This window comes from Ambystoma mexicanum, chromosome 9 (assembly GCF_040938575.1).
Source record: "Ambystoma mexicanum isolate Mex_15411 chromosome 9, UKY_AmexF1_1, whole genome shotgun sequence".
Taxonomy (NCBI): domain Eukaryota; kingdom Metazoa; phylum Chordata; class Amphibia; order Caudata; family Ambystomatidae; genus Ambystoma; species Ambystoma mexicanum.
Genome location: NC_090931.1, coordinates 623894038 through 623915135, shown reverse-complemented (window position 1 = coordinate 623915135; position 21098 = coordinate 623894038). Strand labels below are relative to the sequence as shown.

The 21098-nt window shown below is 49.7% G+C and overlaps 1 protein-coding gene across 2 annotated transcripts in view; it reads right to left on the bottom strand.

Annotated features, from left to right (window-relative positions):
* Nucleotides 1-19533, bottom strand: part of DHRS13 (dehydrogenase/reductase 13) — a 172769-nt gene extending 153236 nt beyond the window's left edge. For both annotated transcript variants that reach the window (XM_069615301.1, XM_069615302.1), the window contains exon 1: nt 18828-19533. In XM_069615301.1, the coding sequence (XP_069471402.1) occupies nt 18828-18954 (127 nt within the window). In that variant the 5' untranslated portion in view covers nt 18955-19533. The remainder of the gene's footprint in view (nt 1-18827) is intronic.
* Between the last annotated feature and the right edge of the window lie 1565 nt (nt 19534-21098).

Genomic DNA, 21098 nt, shown 5'->3' with positions numbered 1-21098 from the left:
AGACCACTGACAACAAACAACGCGGTCGGCAGTGAAGTGCAGCCAGCGCAACATACAGGTGACTACGGACGGTATCCACATAGGGCCCATTGCATGAGAAAGAGGGTCCATAATACAACGAGGGACGGAGTCACGAAGTATCCAGGAAGAGGCTTGATGCCGGGCGCCTGCCTCTGCTGCAACTTCAATAAACCGGCGAGGTCACAGGAGAACGACGGACGAGCAACTGCGAACAATTACGCTGGGATAGATACATTGTGTCCCGTGTCCCGTATGCAGAAATAGCGTGGGCATTACATGGACGCTGCTCACGAGAGAGAGAGAGGCAACGGAGATGGAATGAAACGCAGGAATATTACGCAGTCACTCCTCAGAAGCAGAGCCGATGGAGTCTGGGCTGTAACACACTAACACATTAACTGCGTAGACAGGAGCAAGCGCATGACAGTGGACAGCATTGTGGAGTGCAGGCAACAGGCGGAGCTGATGAGGCATGGATTGGTGAGGCTTGACCAGTAAGCTGCTGCACACAAGTGGTGGCCCACTGCCAGGTGGGATGAGGCGCCAAAGGGAAGAGCATAAATGAATGCAATGCGCCGGATGATTTAGGACCTGCTGTCCAGTAGTGACTCACCCGCAGTTATGGAACTGTAACAAGCGCTCATTGGAATAGCAGCACAGTGATACGTCTTGGACTGGGGAGATCACTGCGCAGCATGATTGTCACGCTAGGTCTGTGGTAATTACAAAGCAGAGCATACATAAACTTTTCAACAAACACCTTGCAGCAGGGAGGTGAGTAGAGGCGCAATGCTCCCCCCACGAGGTCAGGTCTCCATTGGAAGGGGCTCAGCACAACGGAGCCGGGTGGATGGTCAGATAGATAAAGACGCAGCACCCATGAGCAGGGCCACTGTGAGGAAAGGATAGTGCATGAAACCCCGCCCACCGGGCATTGGATTGCCTAAGGACTGAAGCTGAGGCCATAGCAGCAATCAGGCTGCATTGTGGAGCTCGGAAGAGAAGCCTGGACAGTATCACTCGAGCTGGGCTGCCCCGGGGTGCCTGCTAGGGTGCATGGTGGGCAGCGACGGGTGTTTGGAGAGCCAGCTGCGCAGTTACACAGAGCAAAATACCCCCCGGCGTGGGGGACTGAACAGTGCGGTATACACGGCAGCCGCGAATGGAAACGATCTAACACGGCGACAGTCGGAATTACACCATTGGGCCTGTAAACAGTGCTAGATGCCAAGGGGGCACGAGAGGTCTCCACACTTTGCCGAGGGTGGACGTCTGCGGGGATTTTCTGCCATAAGTACCCTGGGGTGTTGGGAAGGAGCAAGGGGCCTTGAAGAGTGCGGGGATGGCACACTGAGCGCGAATACTGGAGAGCTGAGGGATGGAGCTGGGCAACGGTTGGGAACGGTTTTGTTGGGGAAGGGGAGTTCGATATGTATATAGTTTTGGGGAGTGTGAGTTTTGTTTTAAACATGAGCCCATATAGCAAGATTGGTTGGTTGGATCTGTGTCGCGCAGGAGGGTGGGACCTGCTGGAGGTAGAAGTAGATGAGGGGGATGAGCTATGGGGGATCTCAAAATAATTACGTGGAATGTCAGGGGGCTCAACAGCTACCTGAAAAGGAACAAGGTCATGTTGTATTTGAGGAGGCAGAGGATAGATATCGCGTTGCTGCAGGAAACGCACCTGACGCGAGAGAAGATGGAGGCGATAGTTAAGAAATGGAAAGGGGTGGTGGTGGGCTCTACATACTCTGCGTATGCTAGGGGAGTACTAATCTGGGTGGCGCCGCATGTTCCGTTCCAACCATTGCAGGAGTTGGCGGAGACGGACGGGAGGATGGTCATGTTGAGAGGACTGGTGGAGAACAGAGAGATCAGCATTATAAACACGTATGCCCCCAATCGGGATACAGCGGCCTACTTCAGGACTCCAAGTGCTAACCTCGGCATATGTATGGGAAGCGCAGTGATTTGGGGTGGCGATTTTAACTGTGTACTCCATCCCAATGTAGACAGATTGGATAGCAGGATGGATGGGCCCTCCCCAGCAGCGAAAGCGCTGCAGACACTGTTGGACGACTTCCACCTGGTGGACATGTGGAGAACCAGATACCCCCAGGACAGGCAGTACTCATTACTCCGCCCCTCATCAGCTACACACGAGGCTGGATTATATCTTTGCCACGTCGGATGTGATGGTGGAGGTTGGCCAGGTAGAGCACAAGGCGAGGGTCCTCTCCGATCACTCGCCACTGGTACTGGGGTGGCAGTACCGCCCCCCGAGGGCAAAGATCCCGACATGGCGCCTTCGCGCTGAGGCGCTTAAGGATCCGGTCTTTAGAGAAGACATGAGGGAGGAGATAGTTAATTACTTTGAGGAGAACACGGGCAGCGTTGATTCAGCGGGTACATTATGGAAAGCCTTCAAGGTAGTGATGCGAGGGGTCGCAATAGCAAAATCAAAGCGCCTGCAGGGCGGGGTTCTAACTGATTTACGACAGACAGAAGAGGCGCTAGAGGAAATATTGAAGGGTGGATGCGAAGACATGGAGCGAGTATTGGGGCTTCAACAGCAATGCGCAGAGCACTGGGAAAGGCTCAGTAACCTGAATTACAAGAAGTACATTGAGAGACAGCATGCGGGCAGGGATAAGAAAGGGCGGTTGCTAGCGTGGTTATATAAGAGTGAGGCGCCAAGGCCCCCGATTAGAGCAGTGATTATGGAAGATGGTAGCGTGGTAGACACCCAAGAGGGTGTCAACGAGGAGTTTGTAGAATATTATAAAGCGTTGTATGCGGATGAGATAGGGAGTAGCCGAGAGGAAATATTGGAAACACTAGAAGATATATGACTACCCATGATAAGTGAGGAGGACAGGGAGGAGCTAGATGCACCGATCACCCTGGAAGAGCTAGAGGAAGTGGTGAGGCAATTACCTACCTGCAAGACCCCAGGGGCGGACGGGTTCCCGAGTAAATTCTATAAGACATACAAAGCAGAGGTGCTCCCCCCGATGTTGAATATGCTCAACGAGGCGTTTGAGGTGGGACGGTTGCCGGAAACGCTCAGGGAGGCGGTCATAATACCGCTCCCTAAGCCTAATAAACCTGTACACAGCTGTGGCTCCTATAGACCTCTCTCAATTTTAAACCAGGACAGCAAGATATTGACGGCAGTCCTGGCAAACAGATTACAGAGAGTGATCAGCAAGCTGATACACCCAGACCAAACGGGCTATGTCCCAAATAGAAATATAACCCATAATCACAGGAGACTCCGACGGGTGATTGAATGGGGCAGTACTGCTGAGGGCGAAATGGCGATTGTGTCCTTGGACGCGGTCAAAGCTTTTGACTCGGTCAAATGGCCATGGTTGTTAGCGGCCTTGGAGAAGTATGGTATGGGACCCGGGTATATGAGGTGGGTGATGATGCTATATAGTGAGCCACTGGCTAGAGTCAAGACGGGTGCAGTAATATCCGAGAGGTGGCAATTGAGTAGAGGCACTAGGCAAGGGTGCCCCTGGTCCCCGATGCTCTACATATTAGCCCTTGAACCCCTAGCGATATACCTCAGATAGCAATACGACACGATAGGTATTGAAGTGGGAGGGGAACGACATCTGATTTCCTTATATGCAGATGACTTGCTGCTATACTTAAGATACCCGGAAGAAAACCTCCAGTACATACTGGAGGTCATGGCTAGGTACGCAGAACTGTCTGGCATAATGGTAAACCCCCAGAAGTCCAGCATGTTCCCACTAGGCGACTATAAGGGAACCCCTGAGACGAGGTTACCAGTGTTGCAGATACCATGGGAGGTTAGCTCTTTCCGGTATTTAGGGGTAGATGTGTATCATACCGTGGAGGAGGAGCACAAGCATAATACCGAGGTGGCACTCAGGAAAATCGAGAAGTGTATGCAGTTCTGGGTTAAGCTGCCCTTGGCTATGATGGGGCGGGGTGCAATGCTGAAAATGGTGGTCCTGCCGAGGCTTTTACATTACTTTAGCAATGTCCCATACATGATACCCAAGAAGTTCTTTGCTAAGCTTAACGGTATGTGCAGGGATTTCTTGTGGCATGGCACCCGGAACAGGGTGGCGCTGTGGAAGTTGCAGAACTTTTACGAAAAAGGGGGAATAAGACTGCCCAATTTTGAGGTGTATTATGTGGCGTGTCAGCTGCAGTATGTGGCTCAGTGGCTTTCGGACGAGGTGACACCTGAGTCTAGGTTATTTGGGCAGGACTGCACCCCCTTTCACTTGAGGGAAATGATCTGGGTGCCAAGGGCCGTAATGAGAGAGCGCCCTAAGATGATGCTGGGGTGGCAGATATGGCGCAGGGCGTGCCGGATGATGGAGAACCCATTTCCCTGCTCCCCGCAGGTGCCGCTGGTTGTGTTGGCAGGGGATGATGCGCAATTGAGAGCTATACTCAGGACCCACTGGGAATCTGTGGGGCTGGTGACGTTAGGAGATGTCTGGCAGATGGGGGCCATTCTGGATTTTGGGGACCTGGGGGAAGAGACAGGATTGCATGCGGCCCAATACATAACATACCATAGAATTGTTATGAGAGTCCGGGAGACGTGGCCTGAAGCTGTGTTGGGAGAAGAACCCGATGCCAACATAGAAATAATATATGATATTTCAGATGGGGGGCATGAGATTTCCAGGCTATATGAGATGGTGATGTCTAAAGTCGAGAAGGACCCGACGCAGCTAAGGCTAGACTGGGATGCAGAGGTGGGAACCCCGATAGAGGATGGGATGTGGGAACGGGCGCTCGGATACCATAAGAAGGTGTCGAGGAATGCTAGACTTAAACAAATTCAACTATATATACTACATAGAGCATATATGACGCCCTTAAGGATATCCAAGTTTGAAAATGCTGGACGACAAGCATGTCCCAAATGTGACGAGGAGAACGCGGATATGACACATATGTTCTGGTCATGCCCAGTGATTGAGCGATTCTGGGGAGAAGTGGCACAAACGTTGGCTGAGAAAGGGGTCACGCTTCTTATAGACACAGCTTGGGCTTGTTTGTTGGGAGGGTACCCCAGATCATCAAAACTTAAGCATGTAAATAAACTGAAAGACCTAGCGTATGTGCTTGCTAAACGGAGGATTGCCATGGGTTGGAAGGCTTGTCATAAACCACGGGTGGAGGTATGGTGGAAGGAACTACAGAAATGGGCAGAGGCAGAAACGATAGTATGGCAAGAGTCGAACACTGTAAGGGGGGGGGATGAGATAGGGACCCTGATGGCATGGAAGTTACTCATAGCGGAATTGTTTGGAGCAACACAAGATACGGAATCTACAGGAAGCGGGACCCCGCCGCATGCAGCGGACACGGAGAACAATAAACAGACAGGCTCATGATGGGGGGTGGGAGGGTGGGGAGCAGTGGCCAAGATTAAGCATTAATTTGATTATGTGTTTTCTCCCTTTTTTTCTTGTTTCTGTAAGACACTGCGGTTTTTGGTTGTATGTTGGTTTTGTTTTGTTTGAATAAAATTAATAAAATTATGTTAAAAAAAAAATGGCAAGTTGAGGCCCCTTTCATTTAAAAAACGTTAACGGCCCCGATGCCGTCCCTGCCTGCCATTCATTTTTTCCACTAAAAAGGAGTGCCATTACTTTTCTTAAATAATTTGTTTGACTTCTAGCCCAATATCTTATCAACCAATAGATGTTTGCGCTCAACTAGACACTCAATGCTCATATGGGTAAATACAAAACCGCAAAACTGTGATGTTGGTTAGCATGCAAGATTCAAGGACTGGCTGAAGGTGTCACACATTACACGGGTCCCTTGGAGAAAGTGTATGATTTTGGTTTGGCTGGTAAAATGAAGCTGAGGCGATTCCCCCAGAAAACCTGGCCTGGGACCCTACTCATGTGGCCAGAGAAAGGAAGATGCTTCTTGATACCCACCCTAGGGGTGGTGTTCTGCGTGAGGACCACATGCAGGTGGGGGTGGGTGGGCGTAAATCAGGTCAGGAGGCCTGGCAGAACACCTTCAATAACTTCCCAAGAGACGCTACCCTCTTAATGGCCTATTGGAAAATTGAAGCAGCCTAATGGCTCTAATAAACCACACGTGAGAGTGACTGTATGTAAGACCTCCTCAAGTGCAGGCCAACGAGAAAAGCAGCAAGTGGAGTGAATGCTGTGACTCCACGTTGCAGTGGCAGCAGAAGGGAAACAGACGCCGGGGCCACCGCTAGTTAGACCGGATGCCGGTTCTGAGAGGGTCTCTAACCCTAATGGCCTTGTATGCCGAGGTTGCGCAGCAGGAAGTGTTGTAGTGACAAGTTTTCCCGCTGAAGACGTGTGCTCCGGTGAAAGGCGAGCAATGCAGTGCTCCTGGAGCAAAGAATGCTCCATTCCCAGTCGGCACGGGCCTTGGGGAGGCCAACCGGAGGAGGCAGCAGTGAAAGCAGAAGTTTACCTAGAGTATGTAACCTCGGTACTCTCTGTAACCGCCCGCTGGCCACTTGTGTGTGCATTTTGAATACCGAACTGATCTAAAGAAGTTGAAGTGGCGCGATAAGATTGTTGTGAACAGACAAGAGAAAGGTTACAATTGTTACCCTGAAAGCAAACGTTATTGCCAAAACCAAGAAAGAGCAATATTTAAGCCAATTAAAAAAACATCACTGCCAAGAAAGGGAAATACTAAGGCAAGCTAACAACCCGCATTGCCAAAGCCAAGAAAGGGCCATACTAAAACAGGTTAACAAGAACATTCATTGTCAAAGGCAAGAGAGGGCAAAGTTGTTGGTGGATGGGGGCAGCGGGGCAGGGAAGCAGGGCCTGGAGGAGGAAGGCACGGTACGGGTTGACACCGGGCAAAGGGGGGCAGAGAGACCAGGTGCTGGGGAGTGGCTCTGGGGGAAGCGCGAAAGAGTACAAGTCAAGAGGATTCAGGAGGAGTGGGAAGGGCTCAATGGTACCAATAAGTCTCTGAGGCATAGATTGTGCAATGCTTTTACTCCTGGCAGTGTGCTCAACTACTATTGTCTGCTCAGACAATACCAAACAGCAGAAGGCTCTCAAAGAAATAAATCCAACGGCCTAATCATTGCCCTTACAAAGATTTGGTTGGACACCTATCAAGAGTTCCATATCTCAATGGATTGTGTCCATAACATAATCATTCATCTTTATGCCTGTGCACACCCCACCCTGACCAATTTCAAAATAAATCTTGAGGCCTGGAAGCCTATGCTCTGCCCAAATAGCTATTGCTTCACATTTCCTAATGCTTTCTCTCTGCCACACACCAAGCCTCTTTCTAACACCCCATCAACAACGTCAATGCATATCCACCATCAGCAGAAAAGCAGAACTCCTTAAGGTCTTTTACCCTTTGAGGAAGTCATGGAATACACTGCAAAAGCAGACTGCACTGTTTGTGTGCCTCATTCAAATCAGCAATAAAAGCACAAATAAACAGGACTTTTTCAAACCAGTGTTTAAGAAAGCAGGTCGCATCAATCAAAACAACCATAGTCCAATAGTCAACGACTACTTGGTTGGTGGATTCATTGTGGGAGCAGTCTACCTGCAGCTACAGGAGTTAAGGGAACCCAACAGCCTCCATCACAATGCACAGGCGGCGTACTGACTCCATTTGTTCATATAACAGTACACTCTGCCACCAGTGCAGACTACAGTGACTTAATGGTGACTTTTCCTTACCGCTTTTCTTGCATATTTCTCCTACTGCCATCCTCTCTTTACTTGCTCATGACGTTATCTGTTTACCCCATCTACTCCAACTGCTTCTCTATTAAATATCCATCCCTGCTCGCCAAATCTGGTAAGAAGAAATTAAAAAAGGATATCTTGGCTTCCAACCAGGGTCTCCCCATCGCCAATACCTATTCCAGCGCCTCTGCCAGACAAACCCTCACTGACTTTCTCTTTTTTGTTCCCTCGCCTTATCCCTGGACCCCTCATATGATCTCTGTACTCTGGCCTGTCTCCTCCTCTCCCATTAATGGTGGCACCCGCTGGGAAGTCCTCATGAATTTGACTCCTCCAGAGTCACCATTAATGTCTACCTGAATGGCACTGTCATGGTGCAAGGTCCTCAGGCTAATCCCCTCCTCTTTGATAGACGGTTCCCTCGCCTCATCAACTTCCTCTCATCTCCAGCTGTCCCCTACTCTCCACCCTTGGCTACCTTTCCCTCTTTTCCTTCCGCCTCTTCCCCATCTCAAGCTCCCTCCACACTTCTGCAGGGCGTACCCCTGATTTGACCCCTCCCCGGAAGGTTTTTAAGGCTGGCAAACTTCATCTTGCCACTCTCAACTCTTGCTCTGCTGTCGAAAACTCCTCTGACATCTGCCACCTCCTAGAAGAACTTGACCTTGATGTGCTTGGTTTTACGGAAAGTTGGTTCACGGCCAGCTCTGTCACGACTTTTGACACACTCCTCCCAGACGGCTACAAGATCCTCTCTGCCCTCAGATCCAACTGCCTGGAGGAGCTGTAGCCCTGATCTTCCCCAAGTGGATTCCTGCCTCCATCATCCCCATTCAGACTTACTCTTCTTTCGAATGCCTGGTATGAAGGCTCTCTCTCGCTCTCCTAGCCACTCTCACTGTCGCTATTCTCTACCTGCCCCATGGTCAAATGTACTCTTTTCTCACTGAATGGGCAGACCTCTCCTCCTACCTCCTTGCCTCAACCACTCAACTCCTGCTCCTTGGTGATCCTAACAACCATCTTGATTCTCCCTGTTCCTCATCTGCGCTCTTTCGTGACCTACGTGACTCACTCTCCCTCTCTATCCTCCCCTCCGGCCCGACTCACTCTGCCGGTCACACAATTAATGTCTTGATCTCCTCTGGCCTCCCCCTACCTATTCCTGTCACCACTACTCTCTCCTGGAGTGATCACTGCCTCCTCCCCTCATCTTTCCATCTCCTCCCACCAAGCCAAGCCTTCCCCAAGATTTCCACCCACTTTCTCCGACATACGGCACATGAAGCGTGTGTCAATTGAGGCTTTCGCTGCCACCTTCTCCCCCGTCCCCCACTTCAGGCTGACACAACCCTGTCCCTGCTCTACTCCTCTATCTCTGCTACTCTTGATGCTCTTGCCCCCGTCATGAGAATCCGTTTGAAGTCCAAAGCCAAGTGTAATTCCTGGTATGACTCTGACCTAGCTACACTAAAGCGCAAGTGTAGGGCGTCTGAGAGGAAATGGAGGGCTTCCTGCTCATCCTCTGACAAACTGTCCTGCCGCCTGCTCCAAAAGGCAATACCGCCTCGCTGTCTGCTCCAAGAAGAGAGGCCACATTGAAGTCCTCGTCTCTGTGGCATCCAACAACTCGGCCAAACTCTAAAATCTGTAAGGAGCTGGCCAGCCCTGCTGCAGTCTCCACCCCTCCTCTCACCTCCCAGGCTCTTTGCAATGCCCTTGCTGCTTACTTTAATTCCAAAACCCAGGACATCTTGTCCACCCTCTCCTCTGCCCCCCCCTTCTCTCCCCTCTCCGTCCGGCTTGCTGACCCTCCCTCAGCCACCCCCCCTCCATATTTCTCCCCCTTTCCTCTTTTCTCCCCAGATGAGGTTGCTAGACAAGTCCGATCTATGAAAGCCTCATCACAACAGGTCCATCCCTGTTCCTCTAAAACCATTAAGGACCACATCAACACCTTCGCTCCAGCCCTTGCCAATTTCTGCAACCATTCTTTTGCCTCTTGATCTTTCCCCTCCCCTCTGAAGCACTCCCTTGGGCATCCTCTCCTCAAGAAACCCACAGCGGATTCCTCTTGTAAGGCTAACTATCGCCCAATTTCCATTGTTCCCTTTTTGGGGAAGCTCCTGGAAAAGCTGGCCATCTCAAAGCTTAACCTTAATTCCGACACTGTTGGCTCTCTCCATGACCAACAATCTGGATTCAGAGCTGCCAGAAGCACAGAAACTGCTCTCCTGAACATCCGTGAAGACCTGCTCTCCAACCTTGACTCTAACATTCCCTCCGTCCTCATCCTACTTGATCACTCCTCTGCTTTCAACATGGTCAACCATACCGCCCTCCTCAATCGTCTCAGTGACAACCTGGGTATCACTGATCAGGCTGACCTCTTTCCTTTCTGATCGACCCTCCCAGGTACAACTTGGGTCCTTCCTTTCCTCTATATCCCTCTCCACCTGTGGTGTTTCCCAGGGGTCTGACCTCTCGCCCTGGCTTTTCAACCAATACCTGGCAACTCTTGCCTACTGCATCTCCATTTGCTGCTCAAATTTCCAATGCTTTGCTGATGACACCCAACTCATTTTCATGCTTCCCTCAGACACCTCCTCTCCTTCCCTCATCTCGGATTGCCTAATCGGCATTCATAATTGTTGTGCCACCAACGCTCTTTGTCTAAATGCCAACAAGACTGAGATCCTCCTCATTGGTACACCTTCACCATCCTTTCTTCTCTCTTTGGCCGGCCTCCCTTGGCTCTCCTCCTACCCCTTACCTGCGAGGCCAAGAATCTCTTTGACTCCACTTTCCTTCACCTCACACATCTCTAGAAAGTCAAACCTCTTACTGCGCCTCCTTAGAGGTACTCTAGCTTTCCTCTCCTTCCCTTAGAAGCTCACCGTCTCCCAAGCTCTAGTTCTCTCTAGGTTGGGCTACTGTAACAGCCTCCTTCTAAATCTATCTGCCTCCACTCTCCGCCCTTTACAACTGATCCAGAACAGGACTTCAAGACGTGTCCTTGGCCTCAAGCCCTGGGATCCTATCTCTCCAGCTCTGAAATCCCATTTTTGGCTCCCACTGGATGCAAGGATTAAATTTTAAACCCTCTGCATTGTCCACAAGGCTTTCTGTGCCCTGGGTCCAAAATACCTTCAACTATCCCTCCGTAAATACCTCCCCACTCGGGCGCTTCGCTCCTCTACTTCCAACTCCCTCAGGGTCAGTCATTTTTCAAAGAAACAAGCTGGGGGCAGATCTCAGTCTTCGGCTGGGGCCTCCCTTTACAGCCTCCCGGCCACCTTGAAACTTGAGGAGAACCATCTCCGGTTCCGGAAGCACCTCAAGACCTTCCCCTTCGCTTCTGCCTTTGCCCCTTTTCTACCTGGCTGATCTGTTTCTCTCTCGTGGCAGCGTGCACCTGACCACCCTCTGTCCTTCGGGCCCAGGTACCTACTCACCCTGCCTCCCTCCTGCACTGCCTCCGGGCCACCCCTGCACTGGGATTTGTATCTGTAGCCATACAATCCCCCATTTTTATTCTGCACTTATCAGATATACCCTATCTGACTAATCATGCACTTGCCAATTGCTGGCTGCACTACCACTCTTCACTGCCTTTATTTATTGTACTTATTATTTATTCTGTTCTCTCCTCTGCTATGCACTTTCCACTTCTCCCCCTTTTACCTGCTCTTGCGTGTTCTTAATGTCACTGGGCCTAGTAACATTGTTGTTTTTGTTTCTCCCTTGTTACCCCCTCCCTTTGCTTGGTCGCGCTCTGAAACACTTGTGTATGAGCACAATATAAATAAAATATATCATACGGGACAAAGGCCGACACTGATGAAGGACATGTTTGAATTCTTCTTAACCTCTCCATTGCTTCAATACAATAGGCCATCCAACCTTAATCCACCAGCCATTCCTAATAGGGGTCCAAGGCTCAGTCAGCCCTTGGCGGGATCTATTTGTTCCTTGCTGATCAGGTCATAACAATTTATCTGCCACCCTTCAGTACATCAATGGCCCTAAACTCTTTGAAGAAGTGCCCCAAGACGCACACAGTCCAGTGGTCAAGCGCTACCTGAAATAATAAAATATTGAAGCCTCATTGTGATGAGTCAGAGGGAGCTAAGCCACATCAGGGTCAATTAAATAGTGAAGAGCCATTAAAACCATGTCTTTCCAGGAGGAGTGCACTGCAGGGATGATGTCAGATGGTCTTGGAGGGAGGGCCTTCCTGCTGACAGACAAGCAAGTGCTCTACTGAGAGAAAAGTGTGGTGCTTTACTTTAATACTGGACTTCTGGTTTTTGTTGTTTGTAGAGTATGGAGAAGAGCGAGGAGGAAAGACTCCCCCCCCCCCCCCCCCCCCCCCAAAGAGGGGACAATTTATGAGTGGGCTTATTAGCAATTCTCAAAGAGTTAAGACGAGATATGCTCCTGTTGAGCATCTCGTGAAGTTGTACTTTATTTAAGCTGGAGCCGAATTAAAACGAGAGACAGAGAGGTGAATCGGGTGTGGAGACCAGGAAGCAAATAACGGCCAGCAACGACCGAAAGACTCTTCCGAACAGCTGAAGAGTATGCGAGACGTGTCGGAGGAAGGGGTTGTCTGAGCAGCTGCAAGACTGTGCATAGCGCTGGCCTAGCTCTCCCTGGCCGAAGGCTGTAGTCGTCGCACGGCTGGTGCTGTCAGACCAGCTGTGAGGAGCGGCAGAGCGCCAATCACATTGGCACGGGCCTTCCTGTGCAAGGGGGTGTCTTCGCGATCCAGCCGGAGCTGACAGATCCGCTGTGAGAGGCCGCGGAGCGCTGCTCCGGCCCTCACCGTTGCGATCCAGCCGGAGCTGACAGATCAGCTGCGAGAGGCCCAGAGTGCTTCTTCGGCCCCCACTGTTGCGGGGGCGGGGCCTGGCTTGAAGGGAGAAGCCCGCCGTCTAGGAACCGCAACGGAACACCAGGCCAGCCCAGCACGTCACGGGAAGTGTATCCAGTGAGCCAGCTGACACGGAGAGCTGATCAGAGAGAGCGATTCACCCGAGACACGAACACAAAGAAGCTGTGAGAAACAAACGAGGCGAGAAGTTTCTTTTACCAAGTGGGCCTAAATGAAAGCAAGAAAGAGTGTTTAAAGGTCAAGAGAAAGAGATAGAGGGAGTTCATAAGAGGAAATAAAGAAAGACCTTCATTCTTGGAGGAGGGGAAAAGAATCAAAAGACATTAAACTGGACTGCAATCAGCCATTAACCCCTCGCTTGACATTCCCCTGGGCAAGCCACTTTAAAGACACAGAGGAGTTTGCAAGAGGTCCAAGCCCATTAGGGTTAGCTTTATTCGAAAGGCCAAGGACAGGCCAAGCTTGGCTTAAAGGACTCGTATCTCTGACCAGTTCGTTAGACAACAGTCTAAGAGTGTGGAGGCAGTCGGCCTGACGAAGAATAGGGTCAAAGGTTACCAGCAGACCGCCTAACGTTGTTATTGTTAAGTTAAAGAAGTTAAATAAAAAGATATAGTTCAAGTCAAACCGTGTATTGCCTGGTCTATCTCAATCCGCTCTATCACACTCATCTAACACAATTATCACGCAATGACTGAAGTACTATTGAAGAGTGATTCCTTCCTTAGCAATGCAGAGTTTGATAATACATGTGGAGGTGTTGTTCTGAGCCTAGCATCCTTGGACCTATTCATTTGTATCTTTTGTTTTTGAAGTAGGTTACTGCATAACCCAAAATGACCAGAATATAAATGCACATCTGTGATATACCGACTTGCGGCAACTTGAAATCTCCAACTCAACTATTCATCCTATTGCCCGGTGAGCTTGGGACGACACACAAGCAGATTAAAATAGTGAACATCTTGCTTTCATCCTAGAAACCGCTCTCTCCCCAGCACGACAAAGTAGCACTGTGCTAAAGCCTTCCACTCATCTACTCCTCAAACTGAAATCCAGTTTGCATTCTATTCCAGGCTCAATCAGGTAAGCCTTTCCAACACCCCTTTGGGAATCTGCCCTCTCTGCTCTATGCAATGACCAGGACTGTAGCACAGATTGGGCTGTCTCACACTGTCTTTACTGCAGGCCCTCCACACCAAGCAGAGGAATTAAAGACACCTCTTCTAACGCAACCTAATTCTAACATACTCAATAACCAAAACCCACCATGTCCGTCCAACCCAACCACACACACTGGATTCCTTCAGATCCTCCCCAACTACCACCACCCAACTATGATAATTAAAAAAAAAGAACATTGAATGGCAAGAGCCCGCCATCCAGATGATAGAACAAGTACAAGAAGTCCCCATTTTCCACAGCCAGCAGGCCAAAACCCTACAAGGTCAGGCCAGCAAACATCCTCAACAGCCTGACAAATTCTCCCACCTCTTCAACTCATCTACCAGTCTCCACAACCCGCATGCACTGCAGTCACTCATGCTAGCACACATTAAGCACCGGGGGCTACTTTGAGCACTCTGAGTGGTCTCTACATCTTTATCCCTATGGAACACTACTGTGCCTCCCTCAGATCAGTGGCACTAGCAGAATGCCAGCACTGACAACCAATACATCTTGAGTTCAACTCTCGAAAAACCGACACTAAAATATAATCATAATAACCAACCTAGAATCCTACCTGCAAACAAGTTCTTTCAGCAAGCACCCATCGCCACCACAGGCTTTACACCTGGCTCTAGCCATCCTAACCTCCCCTGAACTGCAGAAGCACGTGTCTAGGGGCAACAAAATAAAGGGCCCCATACAAACCCACTCGGTATTACATGTATGGAAGGTTTTTGGGCATTGCCTCCCTTTCTTGGTATTAACTCATGGAGTTCAGAACACAATGGCGATCGCCCTCTTGGAAAAGTGTATGTCAAAGACATACAACCAATGCCGCAACATGATTGCTTCTATATCTCAACCAATGGGACCACACTCTGGGCCTAACAAGTGCTCGAATTACCTTTTGTCACAGGGCAGTGGTCGCTGTGGCAGCGATGGTGCTTCAGAAAGTAGCCGTTCTATCACGTTAATAGTGAACCGTCAGGCACGATCTGGTTGGCTCTAAGATGCCGCCCGCTCTATCAGCAACTATACCATTCGGCGTCCGACGACGAACCAGCACTTTATCTTACCCGGGAGCATGCAAGGGTTGCGATGTCCTCTTCCTGCCTTTGCAATTCTTGATCCCGTTCTCCGCTAATCTTCTCTGCTACTGGTGCATTGCATCCCTATTTTCCGCTACCTTCAACCCTTTTTTTGCCGTTTTCTTAACCTCTGATACCCTGCCATCCTGCTTGGATCCTCACACTCTCCAGTCCTTTTGAGCTCCATTTCAAGGTCCTTTAGCCCAGTCCACAAGGTTAGTTTTCCTTCCTGTATTTTTTTCCGTATAGGGGTCATTTGTTGTTCCCGTTACTTGAGGCAACACTGTAGCAGGAGGTCAGGAAAGGCCTTACTTATTCAGCGAACGGCTTAGAGACAAACAAAAAGCAAGCAAGAAGAAACAAGGAGTCTCCAGTGAGGATGACTACATTGAATCCTCTAAAGATACAGGTGTGACCTTTAGCGAGAAGCACCTCATTAAAGGCCAGTGCACAGGGCACCAGACCCAAGTTATTCCTTCTCAGTTGTTGAACAGAAAGCCCAACGTTGGACTTTATTTACCCCATGTCTGACAGTGTGGCTCTGTTTCTATGTGCTCTGCTTTAGAGTCCTTATGACTCCTGGTGCGATGACTTGTGTTCCCCAGGGGTCTAATCTCTTGCCCTGGATTTTCAACCAATACCTGGCAACTCTCACCCCCTGCATTGACATTTTCTGCTCAAATTTCCAGTGCTACGCTCATGACACTCAACTCATTTTCAGGCTTCCCTTGGCCACCTCCTCTCCGTCTCTCATCTACGATTGCCTAACTGCCATTCAAGATTGGTGTGCCGCCAATGATTTTTGTCTGAATGCCAGCAAGACTGAGATTCTCCTCATCGGCACACCTTCACCATCCTTTTCCCTCACTCTCTGGCCGGCCTCCCTTGGCCTTCCTCAAACCCCCACCTGCAAGGCTAAGAACCTCAGGATCATCTTTCCTTCTCCGCCCACATCGCTGATGTCTCCAAAAAGTCAAACTTCCTACTGCACCTCCTCACAGGTTCTCTGCCTTTCCTCTCCTTCCCCAGAAGCTCATGGTCTCCCAAGCTCTGGTTCTCTCTAGGTTGGACTATTGTAACAGCTTCTTTCTAAATCTACCAGCCTCTACTCTCTGCAACTATACTCTCTGCAACTAATCCAGAACAGGACTGCAAGACTTGTCCTTGGCCTTAAGCCCTGGGATCATATCTCTCCATTGGCTCCCAGTGGATGCAAGGATTAAATTCAAAACCCTCTGCATTGTCCACAAGGCTTTCTTGGGCCTGGGTCCAAAATACCTTCAGCTATTCCTACGCAATACTACCCCTCTCTAGCTCTTTGCTCCTCTACCTCTAACTCCCTCAGGGTCAGTCGTTTGTCAAAGAAATGAGCTGGGGGTAGATCTCAGTCTTCGGCTGGGGCCTCCCTCTGGAACAGCCTGCCTGCCACTTTAAAACTTGAGGAGAACAATCTCCAGTTCTGGAAGCAACTCAAGACCTTCATCTTTGCTTCTGCCTTTGCTCCCCCTCTCGCCCACCCCTTGCATTGGGGTCTGTATCTGTACCCATACAGTCCCCCCTTTTTCTTCCTGCACTTATCAGACCTACCCTGTCTGCTGCCTTAAACCCAGCACTTGCCAATTGCTGGCTGCACTACCACTGTTTGTTGCCTTTACTATTTATTTATTATTTATCTGCATCTCCTTTGCTCTGCACTTTCCACTTCTCCCCCCTCCATGCACTTTTCCCCTCCACCTCTCCCATTCACTTGCGCATTCTCAATGTCATTGGGTCTAGTAAGATAGTTGTTTTGTTCTCCCCTGCTCCATTCCCTTGCCGCACTGTGAAACACTTGTGTACGAGCACGATAGAAATAAAATATCAATATCCTAAAGGTAGGAGTACCCCCAATGCTACCTCAGTGTGTAAGAGAGGGTATCCTTCACAGACATGTGATTAGGCTGATGGCTGCATTTTTGCTTGTGTAAAATGGCTCCACTGGAGGAATTCATTTTACCTGGCCGGGTCATTTTTAAAACCCGTCCTCCATTTTACCAACACTGAATGCCTTTGTTTGCCTCAAAGCCTTGAAGAGCACATTACTAACTCTTGTTCCCCTTTGTTTATGTGAAAGGAGGTGGCTAACTTTGGCCACTGTTTGCCTGTTACCCAGAACTGGGGGCTGAAGCCTGCCTGCAACCAGTTCTGGCTGGGATATGCAGCTGCCAGTCTGGCAGAGAGTAAGATGCATGTCCTTTGTAAGGCCCTTCTTCAGCGCATGGATGTGTTTGGAGGGATGATTGCCACTCGCTGATAAAGCCCCTTGTTTCAATGATTTTTGGTGTGCGATTGGTCATTGTGCTCACGCACTACATTCCAAGGGAGATAAAAATCAACCCTCTACTGCGTGGAAGCGTTAACTGCATTTCTGGTAGCCTGCTGCTCGAGGAAGAACCAACAGAACACCAGCATCTTTGACACTACATCAAATCTGACAGCGAGGCTCGGCTTATCCAGAAGATCAGAAGGAACTGACTGCAGCACTCCTTTCCCCAAGCCTGGTAGGGACTACTGGATCACAGCTACTGCCCGTGGTCCTCGTGTCTCTGCACCTCCGGATACAGAGGTGGGAGCTCATTCGCTGCTGGGAGCCTTAAGACGCTTCACACCATTTAGACCCAAGTTCCTTCATCACAAGACATCTTTACCATCTGGGAAGCTCCAATGCTCAGTGATGCCCTTTTTCCTTCCACCACACCAAACTCACCTCCCTGTCCTTATTCCTTGGCTGGCCCCTCTTCAGGATGACTTTGCAAGAATACCTTCTATAATAGTTCTTCCCCAGGGTCTTCACAAGCTGACCCCCAGAATCAAAAGTAAAATCCAGTGCCTGAGGACTATGTTGAAACCTTGTATCGCAGACTACCACTGACGACAATGTCTCTGCCTTTCAGCCACTCTAGCTGAGACCCTTGAGCTGGGAACCACCACATGTCAAATTGCCATTACCAGGAGTCTTGGGGTCCCTCCTGCATCAGTGTGTCATCGCTAGAACCTAAGGTAGTCACTAAAAACTTGCTCAGTGAATGCATCAGAAAACTGCCTGCTGGAGAGTGTGCTCTGTACCGGTTAACCACTGTACTCCACCTCCTGAGAGTTAGGTCCGGGCTGCACTGCCACACTACACTTAGGGAGCCTGGTAACCTTGAGGAAATCACTAGTATCCCTAAGTTACAAAGGCATCCCGAAATACCCTAACTGCATGTCTTAAGGAAAATCTCCCCAACATCAGTCTACACCACACAACCATGGAATTCACATCCACAGAATCCAGAACCTCCATGATTTGTAAAGAACTTTTAGAAAAGCTCTCTCTCCTCCATCCCACCTTACGCTTTTCTGTCGAACCAGTTAGCACCCCAAACATGCCCTGGTGAATTCACCTAAGCCACGCAGCGGCAGGTTGGGATGAGATCACCTCATGCCCAAACTAATGTAAACCACTTTAGCCACAAGTGCACACAGCTGACTGGGCAAACGTGGCCACTACACAGACCATCCTCTACTGCTCACATATAATACAGTGTATACCACACAGTTATTCTGCATGCTCTCTGAAAAATAAGCACAAATGGCAAATCTCCCTTGTAAAGCCGTTGAAAATCATTCACAAACCATTGCACACACAAGACAACGACAAATACACCACGACAAGCTTTGCCCGCGACACATGGCAAAGGACATCAACCCCATAGGACACACCACTCCACCCAGGACTTGGGCGGTCAGGCACCCTGACAAGCACACAGCACCTCGAGGAAATGACAGCAGTGCAAACAAATGACAATGTATAAAATGTTTCCACCCACCCCTCCCCCCCCTCCAACCTGACACGGTGTTTTGACAACAGGGCAGTACCTCTTTCATTACGACAGCACTCACCTGTTATGATCACCGTCTTGCCCTTCAGGCTGCGGGAGCTCCGACAGCGGGACCCCTTGATTAAGTTGTAGTAGATGAGGACATAGGCCCCTAGGACCAGCCCTGACCCCAGCAGAAGGTTCTCCATCTTAGATGCAACCACCCCTACACTAAAAGGGCACTGTGATGCTCGGATACAGGAAGAGGAGAATAAATGCTGTTGCCGAGCAACTCACTCCCTGTACTCTCGTGGAGTTGGCCCCCGGGCGAGGAGTAACAGTCCCTGAACTCCTCGCGATTACTGCGCGATGCGTGCAGCTCCAAACTCTTTGCGCACCCCTGATGTAGCCCCACCAAACCTGAAAGACTGACAATCCTAGTAGAACTGGTTTGGTCACACACTGAAGTAAGTGTAACTCCACACAGTTCACACACTGTCTCCTCGGGTGCCTTGTAGCTAAGAAAATCACACGGTCTTTAAACTTCGGCTGTGCCCACTAATTAAAGGGGGGTACACTCCAAATGAACACATTGGTTGTTGGACCTCGTTAGAATACACTGCCATTCTCTAGACACATTAAACGCCTTCTCCTGAGCAGGTCACGGGTGAAGGCTTGAGCCTGAGCACGCTCGCTATCTCATCCCGCAACCACTTCCTGGTTACTATTTGTGAGCCCACACAGCAGCCCTTGAACTTTACCCCCACAAATACGCCGGTCAGCTAACCGCCGGCTCCCATTGGACAAGAGAGCTAGCCTTCCTATTGGCTCTTGCCTCACGGAGCCTGCAGTGGAAGTGACGGGGGCGAAGGGCGGGTGTAATGCAATAGAAATGACAGGCTGGTAGGGTGGAACCAAACATTCCTGCAGCGTACAAAACGCTACTTAATACATACTGTTAAATATGCGTGCTCCCAGCCATGCCAATAAAACATTGTACTGAGATGGAAGTAAAGACCTTGGCTCCTTTTGTGCACTGACTGGAGGCGCAGCCAGACTGCCTTCGACACACTAAATATGAATTGTTCAATAACGACATTTCTTTGATGACAATGTTCCCCATTAAACTGAAAATATGCCTTGTTCATCTACAAAACAAGATTTGTTTTGATAAACCGTATTTCCATTTTTTTGTGCTGCACTTTGAGGGCTTTCCTTGTCTTTCACGCGAAAGCACAGTTTGTCATTAATGAAATTTTCATTTATTTGATAGTTCTTATATAGTGCATTATATCGACTGCCGTTTTAGATAGCTGGTGAAGTTTCCCAAGTTTGACACTTCAAATCAGTATTTCACAATGAAATTAACATTTCTATGATCGTACATGTTCTCTATTATGTTATTGTGATTTATACTGTGCACCAATGTCATTACTATGGTCTCCAGGCGCTCTGCCGGATCAGAGTTCTGGGAGGTCTTAGTGGGATTGAGAGGGAAAAGAGCAAGATAACTGAGTGCTGTTGTTAGCTTCACGCTTCATTTCGCAAAAAACGGTCACTGTGTGCTGTTGTGTTTGTTTATGGACAGCGTTTGGCATATGAGTGTTTGTGTGGTTCATTTAGTTAATCGTTGCGTGGGGTGCGCAGTTTGGTGGTTTGGGGGTTTGTTGCGGTAGAGACATTGCTGTGTTTGTTCTGTGTTTGAGGGTGAGTGAGCAGGAAATTGGAGAATTATTAGGGTGAGAGGGCAGTTGCATCAAGGCTCAGCTAAATGCAATACATTGGCTGCACACAGGGTTCAGCTGGGTATAACAGTGGCAGAATTTCAGAGGCATCCCACTAGCCACGCTCCCGCTTCCTGCCAACTTACCTGCTTGCTGCAGTAGACAGCTTCGTAGTGCGCCCACGCAAACGGGATGGGAGCTACTCCTCCGACCCAAACCAGCTGCCTTGGGTGGTCCTCAGATGAGGAGCACTTCTGGTTATGTGGTGTACCACCGACCAATGGGGCAGCTGCAGGGTCGGACAAGGGTGTTGTGTGGCCGCCCGTGCCTCGGGCCTGCCTGCATGCACACGTGCACTCACTCACACATGCAAGAACACACGGGACACGGTGTTGGCCGGTTCACCTCCCGGCCGCAACTGCCGGCACGGGCGCACTTTATTATCAACCGCGCATGCGCGTAGCCAGAACAAGGCTCGCGCATGCGCCTACCGTGACTCGCACGTCACATCCCTTTTTTTCTTTAACGAAAACACAAACCCAACATACCTTGAAATAACAGTTCAAACTTCGAACACCCCAAACATTTTCTTGCTCTCCAAGAATGCCTCCCCCCGCCTCGGCTCAGTC